We start from the raw sequence: 14,785 nt of genomic DNA, 5'->3' as shown, positions 1-14,785 counted from the left end.
ACCCTTCAAGTTTTCTCTGGCCGTAACTCTGTTTACTGCTTCTTGAAAATCTCTCTGCATTTCATTTATTCGGCTTGCCCACATTGCTATTAGTTCCCCTTGTCCCTGTCTTGCTTGGAAAATCTTACATGCATAGTAGTCTATGGTACGCTTACTCGCATAGTTTTCTTCTAAAGCGCGTTTCACCTCTTGCCATGTACCTGTGCGTTCACGCACCTGCAATCTCAACCTGGCCTCACCGGTTATCTTTGCTTTAACGAACTTCAATAACGTTTCACGTTCCTCTGGCCTTACTAATTCAAATGCCGCATCTACATTTTCGATAAATTCCCTTAAATCCTTCTTATTCCCTTCGAACACTTTTGAAACAATACATAGGGCTTCTTTCACTGACATCTTACCATTAGTGGAGGATGACGCAACTTCATTAGTTTGGCGCATCTTAACTAAGTTAACACTTTACACAACAAAGATACAATATTCTTAAGACAGTTTTCTCAAGTACTGCGTACTGCTTCTCTTGTGGTGCGCCGTGTGCTCTGTTGATCTGTGTTGTCCCGCGCTGTTCCGCGCTCTCTTTGTGCCCGCGCTGCTCCGCGCCGTCTCTGCGCCCGCGCTGCTCCGCGCCGTCTCTGCGCCCGCGCTGCTCCGCGCCGTCTCTGCGCCCGCACTGCTCCGCGCCGTCTCTGCGCCCGCACTGCTCCGCACCATCTCTGCGCCCACACTGCTGCGATGCGCTGGCCACCGCTCTGCTGGGCTGTGCCGACCCCGTCGCTCTCCTCAGCTGCCGTTGCTACGGCTGCTGCCGCTTCTGCTGCTGCTCGGCCCGGACCCTCGGACTCGAACACTGGCTGCTCAGGCACCTCTGTGCCTCGTCGCTCCGCGGCGCGCTGCCGCTGTCCTGTGTTGCCCTGCACCCGCAGGGACTACCTTTCTGGACTCTGACGTACTGCTGCTACTAATGCTGAGAGTTGCGAGTTGCCACAACTTCCTGCCAATTGCCACAGTCGCTGTAGCAAAATCTAATGGCTCCTACCTCCTATTGCCTATGCGCCTTCGTAATAACACCACACCTGGCAACAGAAGTTTTATTTATGTCGCGTCCCAAGCGTGGGTATTGCGAGGGATTGAGCGACACGGTTCGTGGATGGGATTTAGCCGGTTGACCTTAGTGAGAGGGAGACTTTTTGATCTGGCTAAGATGTAGAAATCCCTGGTGTGAATTAAAGTCTTGATAACTTTAACAAATTTCAGTTTATTCTGAATGAATACAGCTCACCCTAACTGCGTGGTGATTGCATTCACAGGAAGGCCAAGTCTAATACAGAGACGGTGACTGACTCCACCGTTATGACTGCCTACTAGAAGCTCTGCAATATTTCCTAGCACCCTACGTTAGAGTCCCGCGGCTACGCCCTAACGCTCTTCAGCGACTATCTCCGGCTGCCTGCCCACAGCCTGTTCCTCAGCCCATGTCGGCTGCTGCTACCACTCTCTTAACTACTCGACAAGACAAGACAAGACAAGACAAGACAAGACACTCAAGAGTGGCGTGCTCTCGGGTTTTGTTAGCGTTTCCCCTTCGACCCCGCTAGCGCTTGGCATGACGTAGTGTCGAAGGCAACTTGTCCTTATTTGGTATCGTTAAAGCATTGTTATTGCTATTGTTCTTCAGAGACTGAGTGGAGGGATAGAGGCGCCTCTCCGTATATGGTCACACACCACGTCCTGAGCCCTTCATTGGCTCCTCATGACGTAGTGCTGTCCCCACCAAGGGCCCTCTTTGTTTCTCTCTCCACTCCCAGACCTCTCTCTCTAGCCAGGAATGCTTTCTGTTGATACTTCTTAATTGATTGCTTATCATGAGTCCCTACACAGGCCTTTGTTTGTATCTGCTGGCTGTTTGCTTTCTTATCAAGCGCCGCTGCCCAACAGTTTGACTGCCGCCTCGGCTGACCCTTCGGCCACGCCTGGCGTCCAGCGTACAATTTTAACTTCTTCCTACGTACTATTCTGAAGGTATTGCAGTTAGACTTGGCTTGTTCCTGCGGTTACAACAACACACACACACACACACACACACACACACACACACACACACACATGGATGAGTGGATGGGTGTGTGTGTGTGTGTGTTATTGTCTCTATCAACATACCAACACTTTCGTTTGGTAAGTTACAGCATCTTTGTTTTTAGATATATTTTTCCCACGTGGAATGTTTCCATATCTAACCAGACAATCCATACAGAGAGCACAAGCACACACTAGAAACCCTCGGCTTCTGAGTGCTCTGGCAATGGTCACTGCATTAAGTAAACATAATTGCAACACTTCCCTCAGTGGGCATCACAAGAGAATAACTTATCAGTTTCAAATTGCAATTATACATTATTAAACATAAGAACAAAAATGAGACACAACGTAACGGGCAGGTAGTCATCCAACATGAATTGATACTTAATTTAAACCTGGCTTGTCTCTGAATCTCTTAGTTTTAATACTGGTAAGACCTTCAGTTAAGATGTATGCAATGTTGTCATTACTTGACATTTACTTAAACTTAAGAAAACCATCCAAGATAGTCTGCCGGACTTTATGATAGTGCACTCTGACACCTGCTTTTTGTTGGTAATCTCAGTGGTACCTGTATTGCCAGTATTTGCCTGCAGGGGTAGTCTAACAAATACAGAACACTTAATCTAATTTAAAATATCTACAAACCATTCCATCTCCTTATATGTTTTGAACATTGAAATGTATTTGGCTTCTACTGTAGAGGTGGCTACAATGGATTGCCTTTTACTCTTCCAGCTAACAAAATTGTGTACTCTGCTCCAGATTTGCTATCGGCTGGGTCATTTGCCCAGTCAGCATCACTGAATGCTCTAGGATCAGAACAATTGACACTGAAACATAGCCTCAAATCTTTAGTTTGCTGCATGTAACGAAACACCCGTTTTACTCTGGCCTAATCAGAAACAGTTCATTTAAAATTGAACTGACACAACCTTCCTGCAATGAAGGCAGTATCAGGCAAAGTACATATAGATATATAATAGAGGGAAACATTCCACGTGGGAAAAATATATCTAAAAACAAAGATGATGTGACTTACCAAACGAAAGTGCTGGCAGGTCGATACACACACAAACAAACACAAACATACACACAAAATTCAAGCTTTCGCAACAGACAGTTGCTTCATCAGGAAAGAGGGAAGGAGAGGGAAAGACGAAAGGATGTGGGTTTTAAGGGAGAGGGTAAGGAGTCATTCCAATCCCGGGAGCGGAAAGACGTACCGTAGGGGGAAAAAAGGACAGGTATACACTCGCACACACGCACATATCCATCTGCAAATGTCCATCCAAATGTCTGCTTGTGTCTGTGTCGTGCGGATGGATGTGTGTGTGTGTGTGTGTGTGTGTGTGTGTGTGTGTGTGTGTGTGTGTGTGTGCGCAAGTGTATACCTGTTCCTTTTTCCCCCTAAGGTAAGTCTTTCCGCTCCCGGGATTGGAATGACTCCTTACCCTCTCCCTTAAAACCCACATTCTTTCGTCTTTCCCTCTCCTTCCCTCTTTCCTGATGAAGCAACCGTGTGTTGCGAAAGCTTGAATTTTGTGTGTATGTTTGTGTGTGTATCGACCTGCCAGCACTTTCGTTTGGTAAGTCACATCATCTTTGTTTTTAGAAGTACATATAGATATACACAATACCGTTAACTACTATTTCTGGTCAAATAGCCTGTAATTCTTGTCTTCACCAAAATGGTTGTCATTACATGGTGTAGCTATGCCCTTGCAGTCATACATTTTAAATTCTCTCTGTGTCTGCGCAATGTAAGTAGTTTGGTTTCATTTCACTTGCCCTTCAGACTGCTCAATGTTAAGTCATTTAATAAACAAGATGTTGTGCATTTCTTTAATGCTAATGTGAGATTTCAAAACCCTTGCATTTTTCAATCCTCTCTTCCTCATCTACTACATCATCACCACCAGCATGAACCCCAATGACCAAATGTTTATAGAAGAATATACAATGACCCTATTCACATTATTTCAAACCTAACTTTTTCATCACAGAGCAGAAAAAAATGTTCTAATCCTTACCTGCTTGGTGAAGCACATACGAACTCTTATTCAATAAAAACACTTTATTCCCCACACTAAACAATTGTGGTTGCTCCATTAAAATGCTGCCATTTATGAGGCTATTGAGATAAACAGTTTCTACATCAACTTGTTTGATTTTCCATCCCCTAAGTACTGCAATTGCTATCAAAATCCTCAAGCCACTTCATCTCATTACTGGGCTGTAGCTTTGCCAGTAATGTACTCCAAATATCTTGTTGTAACCCAAAGCTACTAGCATAGCTTTAAATTTAGTAATCTCACCTTCTCTGATTTCACTTTGTAGTAAACACTCACTCAATTCCTATAACACAATCAGCTTTTGATTTGTCAAGAAGTTGCCATGTACTGTTGCATTTTAGACTACTCATCTCCAACTCCATGACTGTAGACCACTTGTTCCTGTGAACTGAGGCTAAAGCCTCTTCTGCTGATGTTGGATTAGTTGTTTTCACTTTACACATGGTAACAAAAGAAAAGAGACATGAACTGCACGGTTTTCACCAGATGACTGTCATAACCCTACTTCACTATTTGCACCAGAAATTTCACTTTCCAACTTGGCATCCCACTCCTCCACTGCTGGTAACTGCACTGCCTTCAGTATGGTTTCCACCTTCTTCTCCAATCTCAGATTTATTCCCATCTCCTCAGGCAGCTGTTGACTCAACCATATCATCTGCTACAGGTTCTGCACTCCTTGGTGGTCTACTGTCATCATCTCTTGATAGATCAGGAAAGCTCAGCTGCATCATATTGGCATTGTCTGCTGTCACCTCATTGCTCTGTGGATCAGCTGTTACTGTCTGATTACTTCCCCTGGAAAAGTTAGTTCTTTGTTTACTGGAGTTTTCAGAGGGAATACTTTCTCATCAAAGATGACACCTCTTTTCGAAAGGATTTTTCTTTGTCCAGGATTCCACAGACAATATCCTTTTGATCCTGCTTCTACTCAAAAATAAACACATTCTTCTGCCCATTCTCAAAGTTTGTTAGAAGTCAATATGCTTCTCCAGACTGTGCAACCAAACACTTCGATCATTTTAAAGTCTTCTTTCATAAGTTCTTTCTGCTTCCAGACTTCATACATGTTTTTTCCACCAAGGAATCTTGCTGAGCATGTATTTTGGATGTATCAGGCAAACGTCAGAGCTTTTCCCCTAAAGGTATTGGGCAAACCATCTAGGAATATTAGACACTTCACAATGGATGTAAGTGTTTGATTCAGGTGCTCAGATTTTCTATTGGACAGGGAGAGTAAACTGTGCTTTTCCAGTATAATATGCCCTCATCCTTGCACAATTGTTCAGATTTGCTATTGATGTACTCAGTCCCATTTTGCAATTGGAAACTCAGCAGTTTTCTCCCTGTCTCTAACTCTTGTACATCCCTTAAACTCTACAACAGAGTCACACATATCACTTTTTCACTTTAGCACTTTCACTATCGAATAACTTGAGTGATAACCCAGGTAAGTAGCATAGTAATGTGCTCCACTTAAGGTGGTCTGCATAATATAACACACATCACCATGTATCAATTCTAGAACATTTTCAGTAGTAGTTTGGCTTGGTTTGGAAGGCCCTCTTTTCGTTTCTCCTTATACACACACACACACACACACACACACACACACACACACACACTCTTTTTACATTTTTCTTTATACTTAGTGACTCCACATATTTTGGGTGAAGCTTCTCTGTGTCCAAGTCTTTGGCACCACAAAATTTCTGTCTGTTTGGCTGTTGCTGTATTTTCCACCGTTTGATGTGTTTTGTCATTGTGGAGCATCATTGTATTGTTGTTTGCTTTATAATATTCACAGTGCATTACATAGATATCACTGCCTGATAATTTTCCTCTCAGCACTTCCTTATCACCTATAGACACATCGGCATCACCATTTTTTTGAACTAATGCTCATTCCTTTCTTTTCAACTTGTTTAACAAACAGCAGGTTCCCATCCAGTTGTTTCATCAGAAGCACATCTGTTAACAGGATTTATGCACCCCCACGTGACTTTTCTACCTTCGTGACACTTCCTCTGCCAGTAACTGAAGTACTTTCCAATCAGGCACTTTCACTTCTCCAAAGTTTCTCTGCTCTAAGTCCTGTAATATCTCTTGGTGACCAGTCATATGAATCTAGAACCCACAGCTTTCCACCAGCACTTTGTACGTTCTCCACTTTTGGTCACTGTCATGGCCACTGTTTCATCATCTTTCTTTGCACTTGCACTTGAGTGTTCACTGTTTGGATAATTCTTAGCACTGTTGAATTTGCACCCACTTGCCCTGTATGCTGATTTCTTGGGAACATTCTGCTGTCTTAGTGCACTCCCCCCCCCCCCCTCCCCCCCCCCCTCTGGTTTTCCATGGAAATATGGGCACTCCTTAACAATGTGAAATGGTTCACCACAGGAGAAATACAGTCTGTTTCTGCTGGCTGTGTTCTTCTCATCTTCTTGGTTTTGTTTACGGTGTTTGTAATGGCACTGGCAAAAGTTGTATTATTTATGACCTCCACCTTGTGTTGCATATGCTTTGGCTTCCTCTCGGCTCTTAGTAGACTTCGACTCTGGTTCCAGGCACTTCTCTTCTAATTCTGGTCTGTTGATGATGAGATCTGTGGTTAATCTGTCTTCATTTTTTTTTTCTGAACTTCTAATGAGGCCTTCATACTTCTCCAGAGGCAGTCCAAGAAGCATGAAGCCTGCACCTGGTTTGTCATTAAAGGTAAAACCCCGTTGCTTCACTTCTGTTGGCAGCTTATATCGCATTACATAGTCATTTGTAGTTACATTATCTTCTTTCTTCATAATTACTAACTCCCTCATCTTGCATATAGTGTTAAGTAGGCTGTTGTTGCAGCGTATTTTTTCCAACGTCTCTCACACTTCCTTCGCTAGTTATAGAGTCTCTAGGTAGAGTGATGGACGAGGCCCTCTCATTTTTCTCCTTTTTCTCTGTGTCCAACTGATGGTAACAGGTTGCAAATCTGGGTTCTATGGCATCCCATGCCTCACGATGTTGTATCAGTGAACAAACATGAATTGAATTGACCATGTGAAATAGTTATTTCTGCGCAGGTGATCGATCTTCACAGATGGTCCCATTATTCGGAATTCTTTCCTTTGTTGTCAGCTAAGGTAAAATGTCAGCTGCATCATCTTCATCAGGTCTTGTACCTCGTGTTCTTTTTTCGTCAAATTCAAACATGCTTACTACACCTGTGCATTGGCACATAACTTGGTGTAGTTTTTGTGTGTGCAGTGAGTATTGACACATGGACATGGGTGGGTGATTGAATTAAAACACACACACACACACACACACACACACACACACACACACACACACACACACACTGTTACTGCTGATAAACATATTACAGAAAATACACACGTACAATACACAGAATGGCACTACCGTCACACTGCATTCTTTCCACACAGATGTTTCTTTCGCACGCTACGTGAACTGAACCAAAGAAGCACATACAGAGAAGCGAAGCATGCAGTAGAAACCCTTGGCTTCCAAGTGCTCTGGTAATGGTGTTGAATTCAAGTGATGGTCACTGGATTAAGTAAACATAGTTACAAGAGAATATCAACAAAAAATAAATATTTGTGAATATGTCAAATGTGAATTATGTTATGGCTGTCCCATTAAGTATTTGTTTCTTTAGGGAAAAATAAAGTTTTAAAACCACTGAAAAAACTGTGGCTGCTAAACTGTTTGTTCATCCATCATGTTTTCTGAAGATTTTTCTTTGTGTAACATTATTTCTAATTGTTCTTGTAGATAAAGTTTTTAGCATGACGTTCTGTGCAGAGCACAGTTAGGCTGTTGTGAATCTTACCTAATCTTTATCTGTTAAGGTACATGTGATTTCCTGTTATGGTTCTTTCAAGGTGCTTAAGTCTCAAAGCATCAGTGTTTCTTTGTAACGTGTGGAAAATTCTTCCTGTTTTGCTGTTGTAAAATGCAGGGCAGCTTTTACATTGTTATTTATATATTCTGTTATGTTCTGTTGCTTGGGTGTTTGTGTTTGCTGTGTGAGGTAAGTGGTGTTAAAATTTGTTGTTTGTGGGGAATGCTATTTTAATATTGTTATTTCTAAATATATTATTAATTTTGTGTGAGGCTGTGCCAAAATAGGGAATGCTTGTGAAGAAATGTGTTGTCAGTTTTTCCTACAGCTGGCCGAAGTGGCCGTGCGGCTCTAGGCGCTGCAGTCTGGAACCACGAGACCGCTACGGTCACAGGTTCGAATCCTGCCTCGGGCGTGGATGTGTGTGATGTTCTTAGGTTAGTTAGGTTTGGTTAGTTCTAAGTTCTAGGGGACTAATGACCTCAGAAGTTGAGTCCCATAGTGCTCAGAGCCATTTGAACCATTTTTTTTCCTACAATGTTTTTATTTATGATGTTGGCCTGTATTTTGTTGGATAGTTTGTCAACTGATTTTTCTGAATATCTATTATTTATTGAAATAGCTTTGATTGTATCAATTTCTTGTATTAATGCTGTGGGGTTCAAAGGTAATGTGTGTGTCTCTTGAACATGGATTGAAATACAGCATAGTTGTGATGATTTGTGTATTGTAATGTCAGTGTAGGCTGGTTTCGGTTAAATGTAAAAATCTGTCTTTGTTGTTTGTTAACAATTGTGAGATCTAAGAAATTTGTGGATCAATTGGTTTCATTTTCAGCTGCGAACTTGATTTATTGTGGAGTGAATTGAGTAATGTGAGAAGCTCTTTTCAATCAAATAGGAGAAGAGTGCCATCCACATATCTTCTGTAACATATTATGTTTTCAGCAAATTTATTCTTTCCTCCAACAAATTTATTTCCCAAGTGGTTGATGAAGAGCCAACAGGCTTGATGTTTGCTATCTTTAGCTAAGCCTTTTCTCTGTTGGTAGACTTTGTCATTAAGAGAAGTAGTTATGGGATAGTACTTGTTCAACCAGTCTAACCAATTCTGAAATATGTGGTATGGTTAGTTTTGTATTTGATAAGGTTTTTTCTGGTAGTTTCAATTGTCTCCCAGACCGATACGTCTGTGAATAAATTAACAATGTCAAATGAGGCAAATCTGTAGATATTTTTACATCTTTGATGAGTGTTGTTAACTCAAGTGTATTTTTTATCGGGTATGTTGTTTCAAAAGCGTAAAATTGCCAGAGGATATTATTTAATTGTTGGGAAAGTTTGTATACTTGCAGTCGATAATCGGTCTAACTGGAGAGTTAGGCTTGTGTGTCTTTGGTTGTGCTCTAAGTTTGGGGCCAGTGGGGTTCATTAATATGCACCTTTCTACTTGTCTATCAGACAGCAGGAAAGTTACATTGGCTAAGCATTTTCATTATTTTTTTTCTACAATTTAGTAGTTGGGTCATGTTTCAATTCAGTAATGTTGTTTATTGAGAAAAAAATTGAGTTCAAGTAAGGTAATCCTTTCTGTAAAGGGCAACAGTGGAATTTCCCTTATCCACCTTAACAACAGTAGCATAATGTTTGTTGAGTTTTGCTTAATAATTTCATTAATATCGTGTGCTAAGTCAATCTGTTCATTATGGTTCATGTTGGCCATATCAGCATCTTTCTTTGTATTTGCTATGAAGTTTTTTTAAGTTGTTGTAGTTAGAGCTTTCCACACATTACAAAGAACACACTGATGCTTTTAGACTTTATCACTTCACCAAATCCACAATGGCTAACCAAATGTACCTTAACAGACACAGACTAGGTGACAGTCACAGCAGCCTGTACTCCACACAGAAAACCATGGTAAAAACTTGATCTATGAGAACAATTAGAAATAATATTACACAAAGAAAAATCTTCTGAAAACATATTGAATGAGCAAACAGCTTAGTAGCCCCAGGTTTTTCAGTAATTTTAAAAGTTTATATTTTCCTAAAGAAACAAATACTTAATATTGCAACCATTTGATAACATAATCAACATGTGACATATTCACAAACATTTGTTTTGTAAATGATATCCTGTATAATTAATAATTTAATAGTTTGTATCATCTTTGAAATAACAACACCTTTGTATTTGTAGAAATGCAGCATCTTTACATTTGAAATTCTGTGACTTGTTTTGACTTGTGTTTATAAAAGTCCTGTAGAATGAAAAGTGTATATATGTACATAAACCTTTTTAATGATACTGTGCTTCAAAAGCATGTACCCACCACTGGAAACAGCATGTTATTTTTCCATTTGTATTGGTTTTGTAATCTTATATTCACAATGTGCCACTTCATTTTGATCTTATCAGGACTAGAATTAATTTAAATCTGGAAAGTAAACCAATGTAGACTGTGAAAGCACCTGCAGGTGAGCCTCCAAGGCTCGAAATGCATCGTGCATTTCAATAAAATAACAGTTGTGACCGAAGGTGGTTGTTCCTTATTTTACAAAAGTTATACGGTTATGGAAGGAACACTGACAGCAATGGGTAAAATTAAATTACAAAAGGATGTCCAAAAAAATAGGTATTATTTTTTAAAAGCTATATATTTTCAAATTGTTTACAAAACAACCTTATCCCCTTCAAAATACTCTCCATTGAGCTAATGCATTAGTCCCACTGGTGCTTCCACTGTTTCTTGACTTCTTCAGTGTTGTCAAATCAGTGTCCTTTCATGCCCCTTTTCATGTGAGGAAATAAGAAAAAGTCACACGAAGCCTGGTCAGGCAAGTACAGCGAGTGGGGCTGTGGAACCATGGTGTTTTTTAGCGACAAACTAACGGATATGGCTTGTGTGTAGATGTGTTGTCGTTGTGCAGGAACCAGTCTCCTGTGTGTCACAAATAGGGTCTTTTTTGACAAACACTGTTGCGCAGTCTCTGATAGTTGATAAATTGTCTTTCGATGGTCTGTGATCACAAGCTCTTGAATTTTTTCAATATTTTCATCAATTCAGGCAGTTGAGTGATGTCCAGAATGAGTTTTGTCATCAATCGACATATTGCCATTTTTAAATCTAGCAAACCACTCGTATACTTGAGTTTTTCCCATAGCGTCATCTTGGTAAACAGTTTACAACATTAAAACAGTTTCAACAATATTTTTATCGAGTAGAAAACAAAATTTCACACTGCACATTGTTCACTTACATTTGCCATCATAAAAAATGAAACAAGAACAAAGCAGTGCTAGCAAAAACAATCACTGAAGATCAACAGAACAAGCCAGGTTGACAACAGAGGCAGCACTGAACTGGCTAAGTTGCGCTAAACACATGTAGTGACAAAAATGTATACTACACAAGCTCCACCCACGGCAATGGTATTCTGGTTATTTTTGGGTACATATTATACTTCCAGCCTTTTTTGATTAGTATGAGGTATATTGGATGCAGTGTAAATTCAACATGACCAGCACTGGGAATAAATGTAAGATCCAAAATACTGAGGTTGGAGTACATGCAGTCAACAAGTTTGAGGTCATTGCTTACAGTACTTGCTGAAAGCAGCTAGGTCAGTCACCAAAATATTGTGCAGTAAAATTGAATCTTCAGCCTTCTGGATACACAGTAATACATCTTGTGTCAGTTATTTGAGTAATCTCAGGACTGAGAGCATTTTATAAAGTATTGTTTGTAGCAATTAAAAATTTTTGTACAGAGGCAAGCTAAGGTGTGCTAGAGTGGTGAGAGTTAATTTGCTGATTCATTCCTAAATGTATTCTGATGAGCAATTCACAGCCATTCCTGTATACTGCAGTTCACAAATAGTTATTAAATTCTTTCAGTAATGGTTTTTCAGAAGTTAATGAAATTTTTTTCCTCCTCTTCCTTTTATTATTTTATTAAATAATTTTTGGTATTTCATTATATGTATTAGGTTGCATCTGCTTCACTCTGCTGTGGAAAATCTGTTACTAGGTATAAGATGGTACTAATTTTTATACAAATCTAACATTTTCATCAGTTGTTACATTAAAGAAAACTCAAGGTTTGTACATCCTTTAGTATATGTTTAATCATTTTCTAGTAGTAGAGTGTCATTAAATTCAAACTAAAATACATGTAACTGATAAATGTTTCATATAGTGTTATACCTAGAAACTATCTTTGCACAATAAGTATGTACAACACTTAATCTAAATTCATTTGAATATTGCCTTAGCTTGTGCACCATCCATCAGTGTAGTGGGTGTAAAATATATCGTGTGGTATGGAGACTTCTGTTTTACTAGTAATATAAACTGCCACAATTAGGGACCTCTGACAGAGTGGCAATTCTGAGTTTGGCCTTTTTAAATGGAAATTAAATTTTCATGAGGGCAAATTAGTATTTCCTTTTAGGGGAAATTTCAAGACAATGGTGACATGTGGAAGAATTTGTCTGCCTGCCATTGTGTTAACAAGTTTAATGTTCTTGTGTAAATCTTAAATGTGTCAAGGACAAAAAGAATAATTGTGTCTGCTCTGAACTTGATTGCAGGTTATGGGTTTGTGGATTTTGAATCACCTGCATCAGCAGAGGCTGCTGTGAAAGCACTCCAGGCAAAGGGCATCCAAGCGCAGATGGCGAAAGTGGGTATTTCGTTGCTGCGTAGACCGCCCAGTGTACGTTGCATGCTATTTGCTTCAGGGAGAGTACAACATACCCTTTATCCTATTTCTATATTCTTCTTGATTTGTGATGTCAGAATGCAGTGTGAAATTTTTTCCTTCTAATATAACACCTGTGTTTTCTAAACTGCCTTGTGTGGTTCTTCAGCTTGCATTCTAACATCTTGTTTTTGTAAATGGTTGATATTTTACAACAAAGGGGTAAAACTGTAATATGTTCTTTAGAATGTGAGGTTCAATTTGGGATATTTTGTGACTGATTCATTGACTTCGTATTATAGTGATGTATTTATGCTTTTGTGGTATTGTATCTGTTTACAGCTCCTCATGCCCATACATTGTACACATATAAAAGAATAAATTATATTTGGAGCTGTTATGGAGAGATGTGTGTGTAGTCTGCTTATTATACTAGCAAATCACAGGGATTCCCATATCATTATATGCATTTTAACTTCACAGTCTGTGTTGCTATTACAGATGGTTGACAAAATAATGCAAATGCTGGTATGAATATGATTAATACAGTGCTTTGGTCAGTTATGTAGTTTCCTCAGAGTGTGAATGCATACAACATGTGAATTGTTGAGGTAGGGTATTCATATGATAATCCAGTGCAGATCTTAATCAGCAATCAGTGAAGGAGAAAAAATGCATATGATTATTCTTTTCAAAACTAACAGAGATCCCTAATAATATTAAAAGGAATTAATTGATCGAGTGGGCTAGGTAATAACATGTACTGTCACCATAGTTGTTCCTTGGAGAGGAGGAATAGGACCAACAAAAAAAACATATCCCCCTCTCACTCTCCCCCTCCCTGTCCCCCTCTCACTCTCCCCCTCCCTGTCCCCCTCTCACTCTCCCCCTCCCTGTCCCCCTCTCACTCTCCCCCTCCCTGTCCCCCTCTCACTCTCCCCCTCCCTGACCCCTCTCACTCTCCCCCTCCCTGACCCCTCTCACTCTCCCCCTCCCTGACCCCTCTCACTCTCCCCCTCCCTGACCCCTCTCACTCTCCCCCTCCCTGACCCCTCTCTCCCCCCCTCCCTGACCCCTCTCTCTCTCCCCCTCCCTGACCCCTCTCACTCTCCCCCTCCCTGTCCCCCTCCCCCTCTCACTCTCCCCCTCCCTGTCCCCCTCTCACTCTCCCCCCTCTCTCCCCCCTCCCTGTCCCCCTCTCTCTCCCCCCTCTCTCCCCCCTCCCTGTCCCCCTCTCTCTCCCCCTCTCTCCCCCCCTCCCCCTCACACCTCCCTCTCCCCCTCCCTCTCCCCCTCCCCCTCTCACCTCTCTCTCCCCCTCCCTCTCCCCCTCCCCCTCTCACCTCTCTCCCCCTCCCCCCTCTCTCCCCCTCCCCCCTCTCTCCCCCTCCCCCTCTCTCCCCCTCCCCCCTCTCTCCCCCTCCCCCTCTCCCCCTCCCCCTCTCACCTCTCTCCCCCCCTCCGCCTCTCACCTCTCCCCCCCTCCGCCTCTCACCTCTCTCCCCCTCCCCCTCTCACCTCTCTCCCCCTCCCCCTCTCACCTCTCCCCCTCCCCCTCTCACCTCTCCCCCTCCCCCTCTCACCTCTCCCCCTCCCCCTCTCACCTCTCACTCTCCCCCTCCCCCTCTCACCTCTCACTCTCACCTCTCACTCTCCCCCTCCCCCTCTCACCTCTCCTCCTCTCCCTCCCCCTCTCACCTCTCCTCCTCTCCCTCCCCCTCTCACCTCTCCTCCTCTCCCTCCCCCTCTCACCTCTCCTCCTCTCCCTCCCCCTCTCACCTCTCCTCCTCTCCCTCCCCCTCTCTCCCCTCCCCCACTCTTCCCGAGCCCTCTCCCCTCCACATCCCTCCCCTCCCCCCTGGCCCCTACCCCCTCTCCCCACCCCATCCCTCCCCTCCCCATCCCCCCTCCCCTCCCCCTCTCCCCTCCACCCTCCCCCTACCCTCATCCTCTCTCCCCCTCCACCCTCATCCTCTCTCCCCCCCTCTCTCCCTCCACACTCACCCTCGCTCCCCTCCCGTCCCCCTCGCTCCCCTCCTGTCCCCCTCGCTCCCCTCCACTCCCCATCGCTAAC

At 42.3% G+C, this 14,785-nt stretch overlaps 1 protein-coding gene across 1 annotated transcript in view; it reads left to right on the top strand.

Annotated features, from left to right (window-relative positions):
* The window catches only part of LOC124788570 (protein alan shepard), a 433,965-nt gene that overhangs the window by 313,741 nt on the left and 105,439 nt on the right, over positions 1-14,785 (top strand). Inside the window, exon 5 of the mRNA XM_047255841.1 lies at positions 12,602-12,726. Coding sequence (XP_047111797.1) covers positions 12,602-12,726 — 125 coding nt within the window. The remainder of the gene's footprint in view (positions 1-12,601; positions 12,727-14,785) is intronic.

This window comes from Schistocerca piceifrons, chromosome 3, assembly GCF_021461385.2.
Source record: "Schistocerca piceifrons isolate TAMUIC-IGC-003096 chromosome 3, iqSchPice1.1, whole genome shotgun sequence".
Classification (NCBI taxonomy): domain Eukaryota; kingdom Metazoa; phylum Arthropoda; class Insecta; order Orthoptera; family Acrididae; genus Schistocerca; species Schistocerca piceifrons.
Note: the sequence above shows the minus strand (reverse complement) of the source record. Positions and strands in the feature narration are given on the sequence as shown.